The sequence below is a fragment of the Chelmon rostratus genome, chromosome 7 (genome assembly GCF_017976325.1).
Source record: "Chelmon rostratus isolate fCheRos1 chromosome 7, fCheRos1.pri, whole genome shotgun sequence".
NCBI lineage: Eukaryota > Metazoa > Chordata > Actinopteri > Chaetodontiformes > Chaetodontidae > Chelmon > Chelmon rostratus.
In genome coordinates this window covers 4212540-4239284 of record NC_055664.1, presented here as the reverse complement: position 1 = coordinate 4239284, position 26745 = coordinate 4212540, and the positions used below count along the sequence as shown (strand labels likewise).

At 43.4% G+C, this 26745-nt stretch overlaps 1 protein-coding gene across 9 annotated transcripts in view; it reads left to right on the top strand.

Moving 5' to 3' along the window:
* The window catches only part of phldb1b (pleckstrin homology-like domain, family B, member 1b), a 107772-nt gene that overhangs the window by 9551 nt on the left and 71476 nt on the right, over positions 1-26745 (top strand). For 6 of the 9 annotated variants that reach the window (XM_041940754.1, XM_041940752.1, XM_041940748.1 and 3 more), the window contains exons 1-4: positions 16224-16284; positions 17403-17504; positions 20913-21036; positions 21685-21855. In XM_041940754.1, coding sequence (XP_041796688.1) covers positions 16249-16284; positions 17403-17504; positions 20913-21036; positions 21685-21855 — 433 coding nt within the window. In that variant the 5' untranslated portion in view covers positions 16224-16248. Of the gene's footprint in view, positions 1-16223; positions 16285-17402; positions 17505-20912; positions 21037-21684; positions 21856-26385; positions 26700-26745 lie in introns of those variants that run through there. The other 3 variants (XM_041940746.1, XM_041940749.1, XM_041940753.1) reach the window with 2 other exon arrangements.

Genomic DNA, 26745 nt, shown 5'->3' with positions numbered 1-26745 from the left:
ATTGATTTGCATTGAGTAAGGTTGTGTTTTATTGCTTATGAATTAGCAAGAGTATGTTATTTCTCCTTTAAAATGTCACATACTGTTGCTTTAAATATTCCAAATCATAATCTTGCATTCAGTCAAAAGCACCCCACAGTCAGAGTGGAACACTGTACACACCACAGTATTTCAGGCTCTTTCTGTGTAACCTGGTGTGACCTCCGAGCACAGATAGACAGTGTTGCTGTACCTGGAGGAAAGAAGGCAGAGATGGAGAGGAAACCAACAAAACGTGGACCTTTGAGAGGCAGCGTTCTCCCAGTCTGCCCGCCCCCCTGAAACACTGGCTGCTTTATAGGCCGAGGGAGAGAGAGACGAATACAGGGTTTGTTGTTGTTTGAACCACCCGACCAAAGCAGAGCTGGGCCACATTTTTTGGGTGCCTGGCAGAGAAAACGGCCGTGCAGAGTTCCCAGACTGCAGCAACTCTCCAGCTAGTGATAATAAATCCTTTGTTATGTGAGCTCATTCTGTTGAGAGCATAATCAGGCCAGCACAGAGGCACTCTATCTGCCCCCCCCCCTTCACCCTCAACCCCATGCCCAACATCCATCCAGTCCCATTCTCTCACTGGCTCTCCTGTGGTGGGTTTTAATGCCTCCTCTGGGTGCTCTGGGTGCTCCACTTCTGCCGTTAGCGATACTGTTGACCTTGAGTGTGATCAGGCAGTCACATTTTTTTCCTGGAAAGAGCAGCCTTGTTGGATTTTCACCAACAGAGGACTGTAATAAGCTTTGAATTTCAGTGCCTCATGGCTGCTTAGTGTAAGACCCATGGGAAATGAGTGAATTTATAGAGGAATAAAAAGAGAATAAAACAACAGTGAATGTGGCAGTTGTTGGTCGTGAATTTGGAGTAGGAGTCGGAGCATCATTACATGCAGGCAATTTGCATCACAGCTGCTCATTTACAACATCAGGGTCAGGATGGTGATTATTTATCAATGTGGAGCAGTTTGATGGGTAATTGACCTCCATGTGTAAACTGGAGTGGGTGTGTACTGCTGATTGCTTTGTGTCCACTCATTTATACCAATTGACCGTATTCAGCAAAATCTGAAGGGGACAGGTTTGCACCGAGCTGCAGAATGAACAATAACTGGCCTGATGGGCACGCTGTTATTAAAGTAAAAAAAAAAAAAAGGTAATATTTCAGATAAAAGAGTCCAATACAGAGGAAACCTCAGGCCATGATCTGCTTTGATGATGCATGCAATTAAAAAATACACTAATTGACCTGAGGGAGGTGGTGTAATTAACAAAGCAATTTAGAAGTCATCTGATAGGCTTTCAAGTTTAATTTTAAATGATAAAATAATGATGCATGAATGGAAACTATTTCATCCATTTTCAATGTCATTACATTTTTACTTTTCCAAAAACTCTCAGATTACTCACAAGTTATAGCAATTAGTTTAGACTATGTAATTAAAAGTTAGTCAAAGTCAGAATTTTAAACATTTAAACTAAAATTAAATTAAGACTCCTCCATTATTTACTAAGCTGTTATTAAGTTCTGCATTTCATTGATTGTGTACACACTCAATGTGGAATTATTAACAATATTTAAGAGCTGCACTATCCATAGTATTAGAGCATATAGTGACTCCTCTGCAGGGAGCTTGAGCATCTTTCAGCTCAATGTGGATTTGGAGTACCTAGCTGGTAAACACAGTGGAGCATTTATCAGCTAAAGAGTCAGACATTTTTAATAGGAGTTGGTGGAGAGCAAAGAGAGTAAATATCTATAATAACTGGCTGAGTGCAATGTTAACATAACAGATGGACAAATTCTGAAAATAACACCCAAGGTGTAATAACTGGAAATATTCTTTAAAGTTTAAAAAATCATTGTTGCTCCAGTACTGGTCAAATTTGGATTAGACTCAGAGGGATGATGTTAGTGTGTCTCCCCGAGAGCAGCGTCACTAATGGGGGAAGAAGTAGTGAGGATGAGCCTGTCACTAGGACATCTGAGGTTACTGCAGGTCAGATTAGGGTTACACTCCATCCTGACACACTGCTCACTCCACTCTGTTATCCACATAAACATCTGTACAGTCTGCCTCTCCAACAGCTGCAGCATGTGCAGCTCAGCCACATAAACAGGCAGCCAATCAGAACGCATGTCATCCGCAAACTGGGATATGACCTCTGCAGATTTCTCCCCCTTTCTTTTTCCTCCCCCATCATTTCCTCCCTTTATTGTCTTTGTCTTTTATCTGCAGCATGCCTTCAGGCCAGCGACTCATCCAAACACAAAGACGTAATCATTCTCAGACTGCTCACTTCACTTCACTCCACCTCGTTCCAGATCATGCCGTCACACTCTGATAATACAGGCTGTCTGCGACAAAGTCGGCTCTTAATATGAACATTTACAACATCTACCCGGCTGTGAGGAATATGCTGCAGTTGCACACACGCACACACACGAACAGAAAAGCAAAAACACACGCCCGTGTTGTCCCTGAGGAGTTACCATGGTAACAAAGGATTTGGCAGAGGCAGCAGTCTGGTAAAGGATGATCTCATGGTGTTTTGGCTGCCGCTCCTTATTTTCACCTGGCCTATTTGGACACACACACACACGCACACACACACACACACACACACACACACACACACACACACAAACACACACACACAAACACACACACACACCGTGGCTCTCTCTGTCTGGTTGTTTGGATGAAAAATACCCTGATGCACTGTGATGTTAATGGGTGTGCAGAGATACTGCAAAATATAGTGAGATACCCCCCCAAAAAATAAGATATAATGGGCAAATGTGATTGTGTTGCCAAATGTGGGGTTCAGCAACATATTACTGTGAATACAATCTGAAAAAAATTGTATAACTTTATTAGTACATGAAAGCATATAAGCAACAAGACACACTGAGACAAATAAATATGAATCAAATATGTTAAAAATAATAAACAGAAGAAAATGAAGTTATGCATCACATGAACATGAGAGAGAGTGTTGAATACAGAGGATGTGTGTATTCAGTCGTGATATTATGCATGTTTTCCAGAGATTGACCTATGAGGAAATGCAGTAAGTGTTTCCAGAGGCTGCTGAACGTCCTCAACTTGTAACGAGGCCGAATGACAGAACAATGCAAAGAGACGCAGAGGGCTGTTTGGCTGTCCAAGAGCATGTCTGCTCTTTGGATCAGTTTCCATGACTCAAAGGGATATCCCACGCAGCCTCCAGCCTCCCCTCCTCTCCCCTTTATTTCCCTTCCTTCCCCCGTCTCCACCTCCTCCCCGTCACTCCCTTCTTCCATAGTTTACCTCCAACAGCGCTCATTCCTGCGTAGGACTAAGCTGGATGGATTTTGCGAGTATTAAAATATGGATTTCTGAGCTTGCTTTTGAACGAGCTGACGGTTGTGAAGGAGAGCATCAGCTGAAGAGAGGAAAGAGAGAGAGGCGGGTGAGTGACGCTGGCAATGTGTGTGTGTGTGTTTGCATACCATGTGGAAGTTAAAGTTCCGCCTTCAGGCTGGAGGGATCTGACTTCATATAGTTTCATTTATTTCGTATTTGTGTCTTTCAGCTCATTGTTTTGGTTTGACAGGCCACAGCTTCACTGTTTCCTCATCAACACTGTGTCCAGCAGCTGCAGCCAGCTGTTTTCATCCAGAAGCTGGGATGAATCTGCTGTACGCTCCCTGCGCAGCATGAAACGGCAGACAGACAATGTGAGCTACTAGCCAGTGAACACAGTGGAGCATTTAGCAGCTCAAGAGCCAGATACGTCCTCCAGGAGTTGGTGGAGACTACAGCTAAAGGGGAGTGAATATTGGGCTTCAGGGGGACACAAACACAACTCCAACTGACTGCTAATGTTGCTCCTTACCAGCTGGATGTGCTTGTTAAGTTCAGTACAATTTGTAAATCCCTGAAAAATATGTTGAGAGTATAATTTCTATTCAGGCTTAACACTGTGTTGACTTCAGATAAAGGAATCGTGTGGAAAACCACTGAACAGGAGCAGCATCAAACATCTCCCTTCTGGTTTTTTCCATTCTGGCCTCTCCCATCTCTGGCTGATAAGGTGCTGTGAGCTGTCAGGTCGTCTGCTGGAAAACTGCATCAAACAGTCAAGGTCTGGTTGCAGATAACAGGTCGCTTCAACCGACAAACAGCAACAGAACTGACTAAACATTAGAAACATAGACACACCAAGACAGCAGTTCACCGACGCCATCGGCATCATTACGGCTAGAGATGACTCGAGTGTCCAGTGTTTCACCAGAAAAGGTCAGAAAAAATAAGCAAGTGTAACAGAAATTATCATCAAGCTGTGATGCAATGAAAGCTCCAGAAAAGGCTAGTAAGTAGATCCTGAGCTGCAATGGTTTTGTTAAACCATGCATGTGGTTAGGATGGAAACGACCCATCAGAATCTGAATCATCATGCTGCTTCTAATATCCACTGTTTGATAAAAGCCCATTTGGCCCCATATGACGGCCTCACCCTCATACCAACACACACATGGCCCTGTCCCCTCTGGTGTGTTGCGGTCATGTCGTGTGTGTGTGTGTGTGTGAACCTCACTGTGGGTCCTGTAGTCCAGTATGCAGCAGCAGGCCAGCAGTGTTCCCACTCCTCCTCCAGAGGATTACTGCTGTTGAAAGAGCCTCTTTGTCCCCCCCAAGGCTGGAATGCCTGTCCAGCTCCTCATCTTTGGGAAACACTGAGCCAAAAGTCAACGGAACCACTGAGCGATGGAATACCACTGGAACGCCACATTCCAGTCGCCTTCTCCCATTGGTTCGCTCAAGGTGGAAGTGGCACGTGACGTGTTTTTGTTTCGCCATTGCTTTGTGGTGGTTAAATGGCAAATCAACCAAAGCAGGTTCTGGAGGTCAGCTAACTGCTAACTGGGCAGTACAGGTGGAATACAGAAGACGGTTTCATAAACACGGATGCTTTAAAGCCTGGTTTTCAGTTTACCGTTTTTTCACTGCTGAAATATTAAAGCTACATTAATCAGGTTTTAGCCACTTCCAGCTAACATGTTGTTCACACATCCAGCAGACACGGAGCAGCATGATTTGGGTGTAGCTGCCTGCTACTGCTGAAAATAATGCTGACGATGAGTGCGTTGAGACTCAACCAAAACAATAAAGGTGTGGGTCTTAAAACCAAAACACTGAGCTGAAAGACGCTGAAATGCTCTGTAAAGTGGTTATTTTCTGAATTTACCAATATGAGCTTCCCTCGTCACATTACATTTAATGGATTTTTTCACATACAAACATTGACTAGTGCAGCTTTAACATCTTGTGGTGACTTCGAGACAGGTGGGAGAGGAGAGCTTTTCAGTGGGCTTCCTTTCTTGGTTGAAACATTTAACAGGCAACTGCTAAGATGCTCTACAATCTTTGCATCCTGTTGATTTAGGGCTGCCGGCCCTAAAATGGCCCACTGTGATGCCAGCCCCAGTCTGTTTTAGATAGATTTCCAGCTTTTTTGTGATTGGGCAAAGTATTCATGCAAGGGTTCATACTTCAACTCTTCTGATAACACACAGTACACTGCTCTGACTGTTTCTCATCACCTTCATTCTTATCGCTATATTACTAGCCCTTGGCTCTGAACATTTGTTGGCACGACAGCGCGCTCGCCATCATTGTTAATCTTGGGCTCGAGCTCCGATTTGTTTCAGTATCTTATTAGATACTCAGTGGAGTAAACTTTTCACAGCTTGCTTGCAGCAACACAGCAAGTGGAAATATTGAGCCGATGCAATATAGCTGCAACCTGACCGAGTAGGAGGTGGCAATGAATCAAATTTTCAATAATTTACCACAACAAAACAGAGGTGTGCTTCTCAGAAAGCAAAAAATGATATTTTCCAAGTCTTTCCACTCCTACTCCCGAGTAAAGAGGCGTCCAGAGAAACACTGAGTCACCTCCGCCTGCGGCTCCGGCTCAGTGTCTTTGTCAAATTTACCATTCTGCAGTGTTGGATAACAGTGGTTTGGATACTGACAACAAGTATTCTTTTATGAGGACTTTGAGGTATAATTTCTACTGTCACTGGAGACAACAATCTGATAATGACAGACTCTGTGATCCTCAGAACTGCTGCGTTGCAGTTTCACACGTGTCTGCTGCCAGTGATTTCACAGTTTTGATGACAAACACATGCTGCAACGTACAGTCAGCCAGGTTTTCATGTGGTGTTATTTGTTCTCCGTGCCTCTGTATTTATGTGTAACCTGTGTTCATCTGTGGAAAGTCACCTGAGGATCGTGTTTTTTCAGGCCTGTACGACCACAGGTTTACTGTGAGACAGTAAAACTGAAGGGTGTCTCAGCAGTACTCACTGAGGAAGGTGACAGCTGTATTCATTCACTTTCCTCACCTGCTTTTTCCTGTTTGGGATGCACCAGCATTTCTATAACCTCTCATCTCCTTCCACTCATGTGTACAGTATGTGTATGTGTGTGTGTGTGTGTGTGTGTGTGTGTGTAGAGTTATGCATGTGTGTCTGTATGAGACACAGACACAGGGCAGATGGTGTCTTTAGCTGCCGGCTGATGATGGCGTCTCTCCAATGCTCAGCGCTTGATGCCAGAATAATGAATCTGTGTTTACTCATGCTATCCGGCTACGAGGGATACACTGGTACCTCGCTGTGCAGAGATTTGCATTTTAATGCGTGGTGGTTAGGCTTAGTCTTATCTGTGCAAAAATACTACACTGTGTCGAGGTAGTCATTCAGAACAAAATGCAATTCATCATTCAAACCAATGAATGACCGTCCTTTGGTAAAAAGGTCTGAACGTGCCTTCATAACGTGTCAGTTTGAAGCATTTATTTTGAACCCTGAAGCATTTCTCTGTATTGTCAGCACATTATTCATTGGTTGGAAAAAGACCTCAGTGACATGCCGGTTTGTCGATGCACTTTTCAAACCAAATCTCATTTAAAAACTGGGAAAATCCCAAAATAAATCCTTCCTGCACCAACTATCTGACCAATGAATTTTCGAGCCAGATTAGGCTTTGCTCGAGACAACTGATCCCATTCAAAAAAACAAAAAACACCAACTGGGCTGGTTTGAAAACAGTCTCCATCTATTTTTAAAGCTGCATAAAGACACGGAACAGCATTAGGGCCCATTTGGAGTTGTGTTTCTGATCACCTGATGAATGTAAGTCCAATGTTTACTCTCCTATTAGCTCTGTTTTGGTCTCCACCGACTCCTGAGACGATGTCTAGCTGTTCAGCAGCTAAATGCTTCACTTTGTTCGCTAGTTATTTGCTCAAAACAGCCAGCGGTCCATGTACCTGCTGTGGCTGGAGAAGTGGTTGATGAGAGCCGAGCTGGGAGCTGAAAAAACCTATAGAGCTGTTATCTTAGCATAGCACAAAGACTGGAAACAGCTACCCTGGTTCTGTAGCAAAATCCTCCTACTAGCACCTTTGAAGCTCACTAATTAACATGTTATCTTGTTTGTTGAATCCCTCCAAAAACCTGCAAAAATGACAAGTTGTGGTGTTGCGGTGTGGTGATAAGCTAAACTAACCAGCTGCTGGCTGTTGCTTCATAGTGAACAGACAGACAATAGAGGGGTATCAAGCTTGTCATCTGACTCCCAGCAATGAAGCAAATAAACTTATTTTGAATGATGTTGAAACAAGTTGAAAAAAAATCAACTTCATTAGTTTAACCTGCCTATATAGACAGACAAATCTGCATAAATAAATAAATAAATATATTATACACCATACTAGTATCAAACAGATTTGCAATGATAAGAGAATAACTGTAATTATGATCTGAAGGGAATTTTCAGCCACCTTTTTCCCACAGCACCACTTCCACTCACATAGTAGGCTAAAACTAAAATGTGGAAGTGTGAGCAGATGAAGTGATAGCATCAGCAGTGGTCACAGTCGAGGTCAGTCCTGTCCCACAGCAGAGACCTTGGCCTGTGTCACTAACAGGAAATGGTCCCTGGCTCAGCTGGCTGTACAGGAAGTCCACATATAGTGACACTCAGACTGCTGGATGAAGCCTCTCTGCATGTCATCTTCTTCCTCTATCTGTCACACACTTCCTCCTGTTGCTCCAAAATGCTTTTTCTGTCTTTCTTTGAGTCTGGGAACGTGCCTGAGCACAAATGTGTTGCTTAAAGACAGAGTTTTAAGATATTCTCATACTGTATTGCAATCTACATCATTGCAAATATACAAATGTATTCCAAGTTTTTTCTTCCTTAGAGGTCAGTTTGTTTGTTTTGAAACACACCTTGATTCATTTTCCTATTTTGACATGAATCATGACCTTAAATACACTGTTGCACATAAAGTTGGGACAATTTTGTTTTCAGAAACATTCCTATTTTTATTCCTATTTGTACACATCAGTAATCACCTTTGACCAGGTGTAATGTTTTTCCCAGTTACCCAGGTGAAGGGAATTCATGCTTAGCAGTTTTTTGGCACTATAAAAGGCAAGACACTCGCTGTGTTGTCCTTCACCTGCTTAAAGTCTGTACGCAGCAAGTCCACGTTTTCAGAATTGGCTGTAAAATTTTTAACCAATTTTGACACAGAAGTTCCCTCGGCCATGCCTTGCACTCCGACAGGATTGACACAAACAAGCCAACATTGCTGATTTCCTTGGAATATCGCAGAGTGTGGTCTGTAAAATCCTCAAACATCATCAAGAGGAGGGTCATTTGAGGCCACGACGACCACGACTAACTATCAGACGAGATGATCAGTGGCTGTGGAGAAGACACCATGGAATCAACGTTTCCTGCCAAACTGTTGCTGGACTTCACTGGGCTAGGGAACGCAGAAGATTACAGCTTGGGCACTGGCGACATGTTGTCTTTATGGATGACAGCCACTATATCCTTGACTGTATATAGGTGGAGGACGAAGGGTGGAGCAGTAACATGGTGAGAAGGAGGTGGCGGCTCAGTGATGTACGGGCCGGTATTCATTTTGGAGGAAAAACACCATTGGTGGTGCTGGATGGAAACGTCAACGCCGTTGTGTAGCGGGACATCCTGGAGAACCATTGGCTCCCACACGCAAGAAGGGTCTATGGGAACAATTTCAGGCTGCAAGATGACAACGCAAGAGCACATGGGGCAGCTGCCGTGAGAGTTTCCTGATGCAGAGGGGGTGCAGCAGATGTCATGGCCTGCTCGCTCCCCTGATATGAACCCTATCGAGAATGTGGGATGGGATGCCTTAGGCCGAGCCCTTAATGAGAGGGGCAATATTCCTCAGAGTTGACAGGACTTAGCCTGGGATGTTTCTTGAAGCCGAGATGCTACAACTGAGGATGCCACCATCCAGAGCTATTCAGCACCAGTCCGTAAAGCTCGTAAATGCTATGTTTAGGTTTCGATGCCACCACTGGAAGACTCCAAGACTAGTGCTAAATATGAATGAACAGACGTTGTCTTCTCAGGTCCAACCAACCAAAGTCAACCAAAGACAGACTTTGATGTTAGAGTGGAAGCCTCTGTCATCTTTGTCTGCTTGCCTGTGAAATAAAGTCCATATTGTGGCACTTGCAAGCCTCGGCTCTCCTTTCTCAAGTTTTAACCAGCGTGGTGGGAGAACATGAGGGCATTTTTGTGCTGTGTGCATTTCAGTGACGTCACCTGACCGCAGGTGTTCACAGCAGACGCTGAGGCCCTGCTTACACCTGGCATTACCATGCGTCTCTGAGCACTTGTGATTGGAGTTCACTTCCCCGCACTATGTGCAAATAAACATGTGCATAATTTCTGCTTCCAAAAACCAAACGTCTTGTTGTTTTTAACCGGCAGGAGGCAGCAATGCACTTCCCATGCTGTGTGCCAGAAATGAAAAGAAGAAGAAGTTGCGCTATGAATCATGCAGTTTCTGTTGTACTGGCTTAAATGGAAATCAGACAGCCTGTTGCATGTGTCCACATCCACAACAACCAATTTTTCCTGTTGCTGTGCCTTTTATATGACACTGTTGTGAATGTACTTCCATTTGCACAGAGGATGTAAGTTGAGGAAGGCGGTCCTCACATTGACGTGCATGTTGCCATATGCAGCCCAGACCACCTGCATGGGATCTGAGCTACCAGAACTCAGTGCGTTCCCAATGTGTCGGCTGCACTCACACCTGTGCTGAGAGCTGTCCGCTTGTGATCACATCACCAAGGAGTCGTATTAATGAAGATGTGAACAGGGCCATAGCAGGAAAAGCACAGGTGTTGCTAATAATATTAACATGGCTCTTCCCTATTTAAGTGTCCCAGTGATGACAGTATGACAGTGAGCCAGCATGCACAACACCAAGAACCTCACAATGAAGTATTTAGGCTAAACTGTCTCTCTAGCAACATTTGCAAATGAACAAATAGCACGCTTTGAGTGAAAGAGGCTTCAGGTCTCTCAGCATGACCAAACCATGATGGTTTTGTAGTTGAGAGCAGATGAAGGCTGTCTGATGGGTGTTGTCAGACTGCGGTTTCATACATACATGTTGTGTGTCATCTCTTCTGCCTTCTCCTCACTGCCATTAATTCACTTTCAGCTTTGAGCTGAATCTCTGGCGGTCTGGCCGTCTCTTCCATAAAAACAGACTTTTATAATTTATGTTGTGGTTTCCAGATGTTTAACTATCTTGTCATTGTTGTTATGATGTCGTATCCAAATGAATTACCTCACCTCATCCCATTAGTTCACTATACTGCACACTATACTTCACCACTTGTTTCGGAGCTTTTATAGCTCGAAAGGGGTCATCTAAAACACTTTGCTTTGTATATTGCACCATCAACAGCAACAGTTTAGACAATTAACCTCTTATGATTTGTAAGGTTACACGCAGCATATGGTCATCATGTTGCCTTGCCCTGAAAAGGAGCTTATATAGTGAATCCACCCTTCTTCCCATGGTGCAAATTAACTGCATTTCTGTGGTTTGTTTCTAAAAACAGAATGTGTCATTTGGCTTTGGCTGCCTCTATCAGAGAAAAACAAGCAGCACTGCAGCATACAGACAGTAAACTGCCTCAAATTGCAAACATTTATCTTCAGCTGTCAGTTTCCTGAGCAGAAGACGCTGTGGTGCTGATGATGGCCACTGGAGAAACCTGACATTTGTCTCTGATCCTATACCATCATTGTTGCAGTGACACTTTGTGCAATTTAGATGTTTACCTCAATTGTAGGTTTACATCCACCACTGTGTGTGTGTGAGTGTGTGTGTGTGCATGTGTGTGTGCATGTGTTTGCAAATGATAAGGGAACGGAGGACTTATGACAGAGAAAAATGAGGAGGGATGGAGGGGAAAAGATGTAGGCAGCTGGCTCGACCAGATAGAAGCAGGACAGAAAGCATGAGCTCTTCCTGCCTGCTGGAGCTCTCCTCCGCGGGACATTCTCCACCTTCAAATCCTGTCTCAAAACACACCTTTTAAAACTATTCCTCTGTTTGTCTTGTGTCTCTTTGTGAGCCGGAGCTCCCACTTCTGTCACACTTGAAGAGAGGTGATGTGATCCGTCCTCTGGCAGCCATGTTGGCCCACAGTCCCAGTGATAGCTGACAACGGATCACCGCATTAATCAACACACGTTTTTCTCTATCGAAGCTGTGGCCAATTTTTGTTTTAGCTTCGACCAGGAACCCGCTCATCTCTTCAACACTGCTAAATCAATTCCATCCCGTGTTTGAACATCCTTTCCAGGGGTTATTTAGTCTGCCAGATGTTGGCCAACAATCATAATATTTTGGTAATGTCTAATTTTGCATCAGATGATACATGGCTTGGCTAGAAAGTCACAGATTGCGTTACTTCTGCGAACAAAGTTGGGATCATTAGTGTTTATTCAGCCAAACTTGCTGAACCAAGCTGTGAAGCTGTGGGTCGTGAAGCCTAAACATCGAGCTAAAAGAAATCGAGCTACACTTTGTAGAGTTGAGGGAAAATTCCAGATTTGAGGAGGGTCAAACTGGAGACCTGACATGCAGCAATGTAGGCCCGAAAATGTGCCATTTCATTTTAAACATCGATGAACGTTATAGCTCTTAGCATACTAATTGAAACATTTGCAGGTGATTTAGCCTTCTTGGATCGGCTTGTTCAAACCACATAGCAGCTTTTTGTCAGCAGGGTTGCTCTGATGATCTGACTCCAGCAGCCACATCTATCCATTGACGTTGTCTATGTGATGTTCGCCTCCACTTCTATCAAGCAAACCAACGGGTGGACAGAGGTCTTAGTTATCTGCTTGTGCCCTCTCTTGAAGGCAGACCAACTTGAAATGGGGACAAAACCTCACAGCACAGTGGGACTCTTAATGTCAGATTATGAAACGGCTGCTTCCAGCATGCACAGCACCACAGGTTGAATTACTGGCTAAAGAGCTCAGTGTTTTTGGGACAGAGCTTCTTAAAGGATAAAGACTAGACAGTTATTTGTCTTTACAAGTGGCGTTGTGTACTTTGCCATCATTTGCACGCAGACCCTTGTCCGGTAGACCTCCATAAAGCAGCCAGGTGTGTTTACAAGGAAGTTTGTGGCACACCTGCAAAGGCTCAAAGCCTCCTTCACCTCCGTTCATTTAATCCTCATCTCTGTTTGCAGTGCTTCAGCATTTTTTTTTTTTTTTTTTGCTGTGATCATAAAGCGGCTCATCAACGCAGCGTCTTGCCTGTGGCTACAGACTGCATCCGTTCTAAGGCCAAATCATTTGAACACATGACCAAACCTGCAGACTGGCTGGTAGGAGTGTGAGTAAGATCATGCAGAACAGAGATCTTTGTAGCTTTAGGGCATAACCCTTTTCCTTGACTTCAAACAGTGACCACTGACCTTTCAGAGAAAAGGCTGTTGGTCTTGGGAGCCTTTTGAACCTTAATGCGAGCAGCTATGATGCTGTTGTAGCAAGTAAGTACTTTTCAAAACAGTTGTCACAAACTACTACACAAAGGGAGACAGGAAAAAGCAATGCTGTAGTATCGTCTTAAATAGAATAAAATAAAATATCAGGGTACTGCATATAGCAAAACTCTGAGAAAAAGCGAAAGAAATACAAATATGTGTAATATATGGTTCTGCAGATCACATTATATCTAGATTTTACATGAAGTGAATAGTAGTTTTGTTCAAAATGTGTGAACTGAGCAATAACACATCGTGTCCAATCACTGAAAAATGGCAAAGAGTAGGAGCAGAACAATTGTGCCTTTATATTTATTTTATATGAGTAATAATTTGGCTGACAAAGGAATGGCGGATGCACGCTCTCCTGAGATGAGTATGAAACGTCCCATCCTTTTGTTTTCACATTCCTGATTATGTCCACATTCCCTCATGCGGCCCCCTAGCCTGTTTAAATGGCCGGTTCATTTGTCCCAGAGGAGCGTGTGCTGCTGGACGAGAGGCGAGACAGTGTGACAGACTTCTTCACAGACACACTTCACCTCCCTTTTCCTGCTCTTCTCCCTTTTATTCTGCTGCAAAACCAGGCTATTGTAAAGACATGCTGCATTTCATGAGGCTATACATGTTTTCATTACAAGCATTTGGTAACTCTGGCTGGTTGCTACCGACCAGATGTTTAATAATTCCCCCTGGTAAACCAGCTTCACTCACCTCTTAGTAGCATAACACACTGTAAGCTTTTTGCTCCGTTAGCAGCAGGGCACACAGATGATGATGTCAGTGGCTGGTCATTCTGACCATCCATTAAATCTCAAGAACTAGTTTGTTGGCGATATTCATGCTCCCCAGAGGATCAATAATTTAGGGCACTCCTTGAGCTTTTCAAGACAAAATTTCTTTGCATACAAGACTTTTGATACTCTACAAACATTCCCATAAAATTTGCTCATTCCTGCCCCTACGAGGGTGAACCATTTCACTCTCATCACAACACGGCCTCTCCATCTTTAGTCCCAGCACTGGCAATTCAGAAGCAGCTTCCAGTTGTACTGCTGGGTTTACTGATAAACATAACGCCGTCTACAGCTGCATTTTATTTCACCTTTTGTTCCTCTTTCTATATTCTTCACCCCATTGACACTTTTATTCACCATCTAGCTGGCAGGCTATCTGGCTTCCCTCCCTGCTTCGATATTTTTGCATTCCATCTAAATGGTGAGCCTCCCTCCCTCTCGCCCTCGCTTTCATAACCCCATCAAAAAAAAAAAAAAAAAAAAAAAATCCCTCATGTGTGAGGAGGGATCCATGCCTGCCCTGCAGAAAACAATGCCAGCCTTTCTGCCCTGGCATGAGAGGGGGGAGAGAGAGGGCAGGAAAGAAAGACACAGAGAGATTGAGAGTTCTTTGTGTGTCCAGTGAGAGTTTTTGGATCTGAAGAAAGAAAAGCTGCTGAGTCCTCACCCAGAGCAGAGACGAGCTTTGATGTGGTGGGAACAAACACCCTCACCCAGACCAAGACAGGAGTTATCCTCTCTCATTCACAAAGAGAAAATTTAACAGCAAAGAAGATAGACAGAGACAATGTGAATGGCAATAACTTCTTCTACCCATTTATTTATTCCTCACAGTGGTAATTTTGATAAGTCTGTGTTAACCACCCAGCTTACTGCTGCTTTTCCTTCTTGTTATTGCTGCCGTTTTGGCTCTACTGTCTGTTTGACTAACATTTATTAAAAGTAACAGACACTTTATCCGAACAATGTCCTGTCAGTGACATCACATGAATGATCCATTCATTTCTTGCAGTACTTCAGCACTAGCAGGCAGAAGAGAAAATGGAAAATATCAGTATAGTTTCCACATAAAATTAGTTAAATAGGCTACCGGTCAGGCACAGCTGTGGTGACTGTCGTCTTTATCAAGTCACAGATGCATTCTAGTGAAATGAACTGTTCCACCAATAAAACTGAATTCAATTAGATTTATGTAATAATTTAAGTACATTCTTGGATAGAATATGCACTTTCCAGTCCCTAATGAGGTATTTTGCTCCCATTCAGAGAATTAGACCACCTCAGACCACCTGGAGAATTTGTTTTTAAAGTGCTCCTGACTCTTGACCTTCCTCTGTGCTGACTGTAACAGTCCATGGTGAAAGGAGAAGAAGTTGTCTCGTCTGCTATCTGCTGGACAGATTTGATAAAGGCCGTTTTGGGTTTCAGTTGAAATGAGCTGAAGCAGAGCTGCTGATTCTCACACACAAAATCAATTCTGCTGCAGGTCCTGAGTCATTGTTGGTGACTTGTTGCTACTTGACTATAGACATTGGATTGCATAATATTTGCGTCCTCTGCCAAAAAATAAATAATGCATTCTGGGAGGCATGGAAACACACGAAACAGCACATATTTCCTAATGATTGGTTAGATTTTGTATCAACAAACCTCCTCAGTTTCCTGGCAAACTTGGTTTGTTATCTGCACTCTCGCTACCGGCAAGGCTCAGTCATTTTCTCCACAGCTAGCATCAGTCTGTGAGCTGCCAACAACACCGGCAGCAACTGAATTAGTCTGAGGCTGAACAAAATAATGTGATTCTGCACACCAGGCATTTGGCCTGCAGTTGGAACTTGACTAGACCTGATTACAGTTTGGTGGGATGTACTTATTCTTAATATCAATCCCCAGATATCCACCCACAATTTATACCATCTAAAATACTTTTAATGATTAGCAAGGTAGTGAATGACAACTAATGATAAATATAATACACTTAGCAGAGTTTGATGCATGGCTGCTGGACCCAGTTAAACTGCTGAGTGCCAGAACCTCCAGACCTCAATATGTTCACCTCTTTATTTCTCACCTTTACTTTTATCACATCATTTCAGTCATCACACTTCCTCCCTTCTCTTTTGCTTCTCTTCTCTCTTTTGATCACCATTCACACACACACACACACACACACACACGCGCGCGCATGCACACACACTCACGCACACACACACATGCACTGTTATCTGGGACTTTGGTGCTGCCAGTCAGGAATGTAGGTCTTAGTTTAGTGGAGCAAGCAGCAACAGGTCCACCTCCTGAATGGGAGTTTGTGGAGGATACTGCACCGGCAGCTTGAGACAAAGGACTGAGATCGACAAAAAGAGACAATCCGTGTTGCATGGAAACACGCAGCCTTGAAGAAATTGTGTCGCGGCAGTCTGAGAGGTGTCCCGCTTAATCAAGTTCCCACTGATAGGATTGACTCAGTAGCCAGGAGCAGCTCTTCGCCATGGAGGCTATGCATTTGCTGGACAACTGGAGGAAGGTAATTAGTATATGCAAATACAACAAAGGACACGTTAACAGCAAAAAGCTGGTTGAACTCTCACTTGAGAAACACTGGATGAAATGTGAGAGAACAAACAGTGTGATGTTGGCTGAGTTCTTGCTCCTTCTGGCTCAGGAGAAAGTCTCTTATTGCTCTAAAGCTTTCTCAGACAGAATTCTCTACATTCATTTTGATTTTCTGGCTGTTTTGTGATTTACTACCCTGCAGCTGAATATCATTTCACGGGTCTGTCAGAAGAGCAAATACGGTGATATTGCAGCAGTGTTTTGTTATCCTGAGGGCAGAGTATATCAGAACCATATATTCCACCCCTGCTGCACAACATTTTAGGCGTGCACACGGCTCCGGGTGCACTCTGATTCTCAGTGATTGCTATAATGATGTGTTTTCCGACCTTTCTGTGTGGTTTTCTGTGCTTCCTCACAACCACAAGCTTCTCATATCTCATATAATGACTGCAGAAGTGTTTTATCACATATATATAGTCACCCTCATACAGAATCTGGACACTTCACACACGTACAAATATAGACCTCGAATATATTTATAGCTGTTTGTTCAGTGCTGACTTGCTGGAAATACCCAAAAATGATTGTGTAAGAAGGGAGGGATTTGGGCACCGTGTATGTGTGTGTGTGTGTGTGTGTTCATAGTTCATAGACACTGAGAGACAAGAGAACAGCCACAATGGCTGATTTCCAGTGAATGTGTCAACTACCAAGAGATTTAAATGCATGTGTGTGTGGTAAGTGTGTGTGTTACCATCTGTTGTGTGTGCGTGTGTGTGTGTGTTAACAGCATGAATCACACCTTGACACATTAGTGTGTAGGCAGAATGGGGAGGGGGAATCCCACTGAACGTGGTCCAGTTTTCTTAAATTGTTGTCACAAAGTTTGAGACACTTTTAAAACATTTAAACTTTATTCAGACGTGTCCATGTAACAAGTTGACTGTGAGAACAAAAAAACCCCACAAGATTTTGATACAGCAACTAACCGCTAACCGCTAACTGTCCTGCAGGGATGAAGTCACCCATGACGACATTTGTTGCTCATTTTGTGGCTCATATCAATGTCCTCAATTCCTCCCTCAGGATCTTCATGTGTCGCAGGCGGCCGTCGAAAGCTCAGTGGACATGGACCGCCTGAACAGGAACATGCCGGAGTGTGGACGGCAAACCCGCCAGGTGCTACAGGTGAGTGCCTGTGCGTTTGGGGGAGAGGAGAGGAGATGGAGAGGGAGTAGAGGAATGAATGAGGGAGAAAGACAGAGCCAGAGGCCTCATTGTTCTCAACTTGGCAGCCGTCACAGAAAAACTCGGTCATGAGCTCTCAGTGTGTCAGTTTTGCTGCATGTTGTCCAGTGTGAATGAGTCCAGTGTGAACCCCTTCACACACTCACACACTCACACACACACACACACACACACACACACACACACACACACACACAGTGAGGGCTCTCATCTTCTGATAACTGTATCCATTGATGTTGAATGTCATCACATTGGCTGCTCTGGCAGATCTTTTGATAAATACAGAGAGGAAGGCCCAGCTGAGTGAAGACAGCAGGTCAGGTCAGGCAGTGCAGCTGGGACGCGTTCTGACAGCATATGTCAGTATGTTGTAAAGCAGGAATCTTCAGCCAGAGTCAGTAATTAGACAGACCCGGAGATTGGATGTCTGTTTTTCCCACCTGCTGGGTCTGACAATCCTATCAGGCATTAAGGGGAGGGCAGTGCGTGACTGTGTGTGTGTGTGTGTGTGTCTGTGTGTGTGTGTGTGTGTGTGTGTGGTCTGTTTTTTCTTGTGCATACAGGAGTTAGAGGGAGCGAGAAATGGAAGATAAAACACGATGAGATTAAACTTTAATGACTCCTGTAGGGAAACTGGGACATTGCTGCAGACACTGCAAAGAAAACAGGAATATAAATAAGAATATAGCAAGTTGGAGGTATTTTAACGCAATTTGTCCACGTTCTCAACAGAAGAATGTTTCTGTAGAAACGTAGGATTGAAAAGTAAACAAAGAATAGTTAATAGCGAAGAAAATGATGTCTGTGCTGGTTACGGAACCAGCCGCTGACAATCAGACAAAGAAAGGAGAGATTTTAAACAGGTATGATGAAAAAACATGACGGCAAGTGAATGAAAGCTGACCTCTTTTTCAACAGTTCCTACTTAAAAACAAGGCTGTGTCTCATTAAACCTCAAAGAGATTATTACCTTAAATCAATGCAGTATGTTAAACCAGCACTGGTTTTGTGTTTATTTTCTATGTATGCATAAATGTGTACATAGAAGTACAATGTGTGTAGATTTTAGGCATTTTTCTGTGGAGCTCCTTGCGGTTGGAAAGAGCACCGTCATTTTCATTGGAGAAAGAGATCTTTATTAGAACAGATTTTTTTTTTTACGTCTATCTATTTAAGTTTTGTCCTTTTAATTATTTTGTGATCAATATTCTATTAACCTCACCAGCACGTTTGCATCTCATTCTCAAACTAATAAAAGATCAAAATGTAAAACTAATACTAAATCTACATTATCTGCACTTATATTTTTCCTGCCTTTTGCACTTGAGATTTCACTAATTGAGTGACAAATTTTGAGTCTTGTTGTCGAGGAATGTTACTGATTATGTTTTTCAAATCTGTCTTGAATCAGAAATTAGCTAAAAAACAAGTGACAAAGAAAAGTGAAACACAAAGTATTTAATCAGCACCATGCATGCAAACTGCAAACTGTGCATCACGTTGCATTGTGCTGTATGTATCTGTATGTACAGACGGACAGAGGAGCAGGTTGTTGCTGTGTGCACCACATGGGAGCAGCAGCACACAGCATATGAGGCAGTATGAATTCTGCAGCGTTGCCCCACTGGCGCCTCCCACCACTCCCAGTAAGATTCCCAGTGCCTCCCAGCCAGACTATCTCAGCAATCCTCTTAAGCTTGACCCCACTCCACCGACAGCACCACCACAATCAGATAATCCTATTAGGACCCACGGATAGCTGACCAGCTGAGAGGCTGAGTCAATGGCCGCGTACAGGTCGGAAGCAAAAAATGTATGGGCTCAAAAATGGGACAAAAAACATGGCGGCATCAGGTTTTAAAATGCAAATCCGTGCCAGCGAGTGACTCCACACCCATCAGCGTTCATTTAACACTTCACCTGGCACAAAGCTTTATCAGCACAAGTGAACAAACAACTCTTTAGTCAGCGCCTGTCAGTTCTACAGAAGTGAAAAATCATTTGCTGTGATGTGAAACTAATTAACTGAAGAAACCTCACTGCCGCTGACCTCGTATGCTGAATTTCCAACAATGCTGAATTATGAAAGATGTCGAGTGAATGTTAAATCACTAAACCACAACACAAAGTTTTTTAACCTTGGGGTTGTGACCCTATCACATGAGAAACAGACAGGGCTGAAATGTACTGTATATGGTCCACTTGGAGAACCCTTCATGTGCCTGAAAATAAAACACAAATGAAATACAATCAATACTGGACAACTTTATCATTTTGTCCCATTCTGGGCCCTAAAATGAGGTCGGTATCACAAAGTTACTCAATTTAAATAACTGTCGCTTACTCAAATGTATGGGGCCACACCATGTAAGGCAGCATTAGTCCTGATGGCTTTCCTCATGTAAATATGCTTTTGATATGACAAAATGTGTTTTTCTCTTCTATCTTTGGAATAATGGATGTTACTCAATGGGAGAAGTAATTTGTTTCATTATGTCAAACCTCAGGAGGTAAAAACCACAGGGGAGGAAAACAGCATCTCAGCCAGAACTCACCTCGACTCTGACAGTAATCTAACAACAAGAGGAGGACTAAAAAGCAGATTTGTCTTTATATTCCGGCATCGCTGTGCTGCAAAGTGCTCATCACAAGTTAGCTCGCTGAACGCCCTCCAGGAGCTTCATGTTTCTTAATTGCAGAGTGCGGTTGCTATGGCGACATCCCTTCCCCCTTGCTGAGCCGAGAGCACACGGTGGTGCTTTAGGCAGAGCTGCGAGGGGGAGAGGGGGGGGGGATGACACACAGACAGACACACACACTTCCCTCAGTGTGTAGAGGAGTATGTAAACAGCCAGAGCAGCCCACTATGGAAATGACCTCCCATAGTGAAGACATTCAGACTCCTCTTCTCATCCCCAGAGTGGAGGCTGAATCTCTCTCTGCAGGTCCGATGCATTAGTGAAACAGGAACAAACAAAGATGAATGTTGTCTCTCCTCAGTGACTCCCCTATTTTTTTGCATCATGCACAAGCAATTAGTTCAGCTAGTGGACAGGAAATGATTGCAGACTAGGTCCAATTCTCAGTGTGTCATTTATAGTCCAGACAGAGCTGTCAGTGGAGACAGAGGATGAGACCTCAACATGCAGTATGTTGCAATGTCTGCAGTGTGATTCTCTGTAATTCTGACTGTACCACATATTCAGCAAATGGTTTTAGTTTTCTGGCCAAAGAAAGAAAAGGGCTTGTGATCAGTCAGTCTGAACAACACACCAACACAAAAAGGGCCCATTTATCCAAACCAAAAACTCAAAATTTACTATTTCTTTGTGACCTTATTTTTTTTAGAGCACTCCGTTGGACCTGATTGAAACCGGAAAGGGGCTGAAGTTCCAGGCAGAGCGCCCCCACCTGGTCAGCTTGGGTAGTGGACGGCTGAGCACAGCCATCACCCTGCTGCCTCTGCCTGAGGGTGAGACACCTGCTGCAGCACCAACACACCAATTAGCTTCAGAGCATGACGCAGATGCAGCAGCTGATGTCAGGTTTACACAACAAACTTCTGAAGACACTGTTTTTATATTACTGATCACTCTGCCATTATATGCCAAGTATGTGTGCACGTACAAGAAACGACTGCGGGTTAAACATTGCTCTCAATGTTGCATAGGAAGCATATTAATTTATAACAATACAGGTAAAATTGCTTTCATTTTGTTGTTTGCAGACTTTATTGCCTTATTGGCTTTTATTGTGACATTGGCTTTATTACCTTAGGTTTACTTTGTGATGATTGATGATTTCATTACATTTATAGGCTTTCACAACAGCACACACTGACAGTATAGCTCTGGTGACCTGACTCTGTAATCAACCCTTGTAAGAAACAAAAATGTTAAAACCACCAGTACATTACTTATCATTTCCTTAATATATACTCTATTTAATCACATTGCATGTTATATTCAAGATTCAAGATTCAAGAGTCTTTATTGTCATTGCACATGTCAATGAAATTTTCATTGCAACCCCCATGTTCGATGGTATGCATATTATCAGAGGTGGACCACACTTACCGTGCTACATCAGATGTGACTCTAACTCTCCTTCTGTCCCCCAGGCCGGACCACACTGGGTCATGGTCCCATGGACATCAGCATCCAGGGCCCTGGAGTGGCTGCCCAGCACTGCTACATAGAGAACAGGTCAGGGGTCATCACGCTGCACCCCTGTGGGAACCTCTGTGCTGTTGATGGACTCCAGGTCACACAGCCGGTCCGCTTGTCGCAAGGTAGGAATCAGCCCACATCCGTCCTATAATACACTACGCTGTGCTGGATGGTGTCTGTTACTGTGCTTTGTTAGCACTTTACCTGAAGTGCAGTGTGAATCAGCGACATTAAAATCAGCAATTTAGTTTATTTTAATTACAATATTGCTTCTGCTCTGTATGGATTTCCATTTTCTCCACTGTAGAACAAACATTACAGGAAACCAATGACCAGCCGTTAAAGGATCTGTGGTTTCTGTTGAACTCAGCTGTAATTTCACCTGCCAACTGATTTATATGATCTCAGTTACTGTAAGCCGCGGCTCAGTCCATCAGCTTTCGGCCTGGGCAATGAAAATGCAGCGTAAGAGCCAGCGAGTCCATTCAACAAAATGCACAGTCTGTGCTTTCAAACAGCCATCGACTGGAGAACAGCCTGAGTTAATAAGTTAACAGAGTGAGCTTTGTCGTGCTCAGGCGTGCAGATATTAAAGAAACCAGAGGGAGAGATGAGTTGATGTTCTGTCTGCTGCAGCCTTGCTGGATCTTAGATTGGGCGCTGTGGAGAATTTCACTAAAATGATCCTCTGGGATTGGCATTTTAAAGGTAAATGATTGCTGTCATAGAAAGCAAAGCCTCGTGGGAAAGTAGTGAATCGAGGGCAAAGATTAACTGAATGCTTTGAATACTCATCTGTCTACCAATAACACAAACTACAAACCAGAAAGCTGCAAGGTAGCACAACTGTAAAGATCATGCTGATTATGGAATTAGACAAAATTTCCCCAGGTGGGGATTAATAAAGTTTCTCTTATCTTAACACCAAGATGTGTTATAAGATCTCTGCAGTCAGGGAATGTCAGGGTATTTTGCATTTTTACAAATGCATCAGCTTTGCTTGCTGCACTCACTCCTCCAGTCCTTTTCTCAGTGGCCATTAGAAGGTCCTTTCTGATGTGCTTCCAGTGTAAGTGATGAGACACAAATCCACAGGCCTGGCTTTGTGCAAAAACATATTCCAAAGTTCATCTGGAGCTAAAATAAGCAGGCTTCAGCAGTCTGAGTTGGTCGAATCAAGTGGAAACATTCCAGAGTTACAGTGTTTTTAATACTAAAGTCCACACAAAGAGGGAACTGTGTGTTAAACACACTGTTACTTGACTTGTCTAACACACACAGTTGAATGCTTTTCAGCTGATTTTTGGAATACAGCTTTCACAGAAGGGGGATTTTTGTGCATCACTTGCAGTGAAATGACTTTGAAAGTTGTCTCTTAATGGTCAGTGTGAACAAGGGGGATTATTACAGCAAGCAAAACCTGTTCTAAAGTTCATACAGGCACCTGAATATTGTTTTCAGAAGGACTTGAACATATGTGTGACTCTTCTTTAACATCAGCACAGTTTTGATAATGGACAGTTCCACTGGACTCTGCTGTAAAGATGTATGAGGTACAGTTGCTACATCACTGCATCTCCATATTTAACCAAGTGAAATGTTATTATTGACTGATAACCAAGGCTTAAAAAAGGAAAATCCCTTTTGGAAGACGTCTTATAGGAGCCCATCAGTGACATGAGCCACACCATTCTTCTCCGCTATACTCTGCTTCTCTGGATCACTGTCTGGTGTGCAGTTCAAACTGACAAACAGATGTATTCTTGCATCATTCAGGCCCAGTGCCGCTTAAAGAAATCGGAGAGGAAGTGAAGCTGTGTAACCGATTCAATTTAGTCATGGAAATTCATAGAAGTTTACATGAGAGCATCAGAGGGAGTTAAAGAGACACTGCTCATGATTACTCACAGGATGTGAGCTTCCCCCTCTGCTGCTGTGTAGTCACACGCTGTGGTGGTATTTCTCATTCTCAGAGAGGTGCTCACCTGCACAAAAATACTAACAGCACAATCAGACTACATGAACTTGGTTATGTGTGTGTGTGTAAGAACATGTGTGTTGTCTGCCAGTGTGTCCGTCTGTCTTTTGGTAATTCAACCTGGACCCTGGCTGGGTAACCTGAGCAGCGACACACGGCTATTTTTACTGCCCCTCTACCCCAGACAGATCCCTCTTTAGCCCCAGAGGGGGTTTCAGACTGAAGAATGAGTGTGAGGGTAGTACCGAGTTCACTGTCAGGGTGCTGGAGGAGTTGTTATGTACAGTGGGAAGAGCTGAGGTAGTCACGAAAGGAAATAGGTTTGGTCGTTTACAAGTGTTACTGCGGGCTGATGTAGAGCTAAGTTTACAGCAGGAAGTGGATCAGACATTATTGGTTACACAGCTTTTTACTTACCACTCCCGTGAGTTGTGTACATTATATAAGTAATACATTACAGTACACTTAAATGTTCCCTCAGTGGAGTGCTGAAGGGTGCAAAGGATGCATCATAGTAAGCTATGACTAGACGCCGGTGTGTCTCAAAGGTAATCTAATACGTATTCTGTATTTTTTACTTTGGTAAAAAAAATAATAATAATGAAGGCTTCGACTTGCGAGTGTTTCAATTTATAGAAAACCAAGCAGCAACAAGTCAGCATTGTTCCAAACTGCCTGACAAGCGTTTAGTGGTAAGTCACGTGGATTTACAATGTACATCAGGAAATCCAGATAATGAGAGGGCATGTAAAAACTAATCCAGTGTGTTCAAAGCGCGATGAGCTGATGTTTTAAAGTGATAAAGGTTGGTCGGGTTGATTCAGCCTATCAGAAGAAAGGCAACGGGAAGAGAGGGCTCGGATGAAAACCTCAATACTAACTGAGGAAGACATTAAGATGAGCCAGGTTCTGTCTAAACATCAGCCCCCATTTAAACTGTGAGCAGAGTAATAACTGATGACATGATTGGTGGATGCCACTAAGGAAGCTGAAGTATGACTCATTAATTATTTTTGTATAATCCAAAAAGTTTAAAGGAGCACTCTGCCATTTTTACACAGTTTACTTTTCACCTGGGGGCTCTTCAGCCTCTGAAAAACAGCAGTGTAATGTCTTCTGTGGCTGTGGAGGAGCTATGTCAAAGAAACTAACCCTGATGACGTCATAACGCTGTCATCTGGGTCATATCAGCTCGGGCTTGGAGACTGAAGACTCTTGACGAACAAACCTGATTTGTGGAGTTTAAAAGCTGAGAGTATTTACCAGCAGGAAGGGTCTAAGGAAGATGCGATCCTGAATTTCATTTTGGGAAATGCAGGAAGCAGGTGTGTTTGCAGCTTGACGCATACAAGGAATGAAAAGTCAGGATATCTCAGCTTCTGTTGCTTTGATTTAATCATTCTTTTGAAAAGGCGTCTCTTGGGAGTACGCGTGCTTTATGGACACTTAATGACAGATTACTGCATTGCTCCTAAATAAGTGGTCATAAAATTGACTTTATTGGCTGTTGTCCCTCTACAAAGCCATAAAATTACATTATTCTGTACCAAGCTGTGTCTGACAGTAATGATCTTCTTATACTGGGTCAGACTGATGAAATACTGTACTTGTGTTTTTAGGAACTTGTACATGAGCATCGCCATTGGATGCAATTTTATGCGTATACTCCAGTACATGCACAGGATGCATTGCTGTAGATTTAAGCAAGAAGTTCAAAACAGCCTCACCACAAAACAGTCAAATACTGCTTACACATGAATGCATCAGTAATATTCATCACAAAATATTATATTCATATTACAACATTCACATGGGCCATTTCTCTGCAGCATGAGTACGTTTTGGACATTTTAACATGAAACTTCTCTACTTTTAAGTAAAATGCTGGATGTATACTTGTAGTGGAGTGTTTTTATTCGTGCCACTTCAGTAAAGGATCTCAGTACTTCTTCCACCACCACCGACCTCATGTGGCCCCAAACTATTTCCCTTCTTTTTTGTTTACAGCTCGTGCTCGTTGTTTCAATAAGAATACACCAACCGTATGTGAAGTCAGTGGGACGGACAAATAAACAGCTCATGATCAAGCAAATAATATGATACCACACACACACACACACACACACTGTCATAATATTTATTAGAGACGTCAGTGTGCCTCCAGGGAACACTTCTTCTTCCTGAATGCTCCCTCTAATGTGTCTTTTTACGGCTTTCAAATACATGTCTAGTAATACTTAAGGCTTCACCTTTGTTCTTGATCAAAGTGTGACAGAGAGAGAGAGAGAGAGAGAGAGAGAGAGAGCCACACCTTGGCATGCTCTCAGGTGAAATCAGTTTTATTGACATGGCACATGTTGCCAGAACAGTAGAGACTCAATTCAGGCTCACAGTAACATGATCAACAAAAGAAGAAGAAGAAATGAAGAAATGTTTCTGATCCGTTAAATTCCTGGCAGCTGAGACTCCACTCCATGGGTCTCACTCTTTAGCTACACCCCCCTCTCCCCCTGATGCCTCTCTCTCTCTGACTCAGGATCTCCACCTTCCTTTCTTCCTCCTGCTCCTCCTCTCCTTCGCTCCTCGCTCTCTGACAGCCCTGCCTCTCTCGGCGGCCTGAGAGGTGCCTGGGAGCCAGCTGTTTCTCCCAGTGTGAGACAACGGGCGATAGAGATCACCATGAGTGGAAACTCCCGCACCGGTTTGAATGAGCTGGGATATACCAACGCGTCGGTGGATGAAGCCGCGTTTTGACGAGCGGGCGAGCAGACAGCTGCCTTTGTGAACGTGCAGATATCTGCAGAATATATTAGAGTCTTCGGGGTTTTAGGATTATCATAACAAAAGCGCGCCGGGACAAAAGCCCATAAACGCTGCTGTTGTTCCTCAATAATTCGCAGAGACGGAGGAAACACGTGGTTTGGTTTAAAGGAGCAGAGGCGATGAAAACAACGCAGGCAGGGAGGACGTTCATTCATCGGAGCTGAAGTAAGTTGGTTTGTCTCCACTGTGGAGCTGATGCTGGTTTACAGAC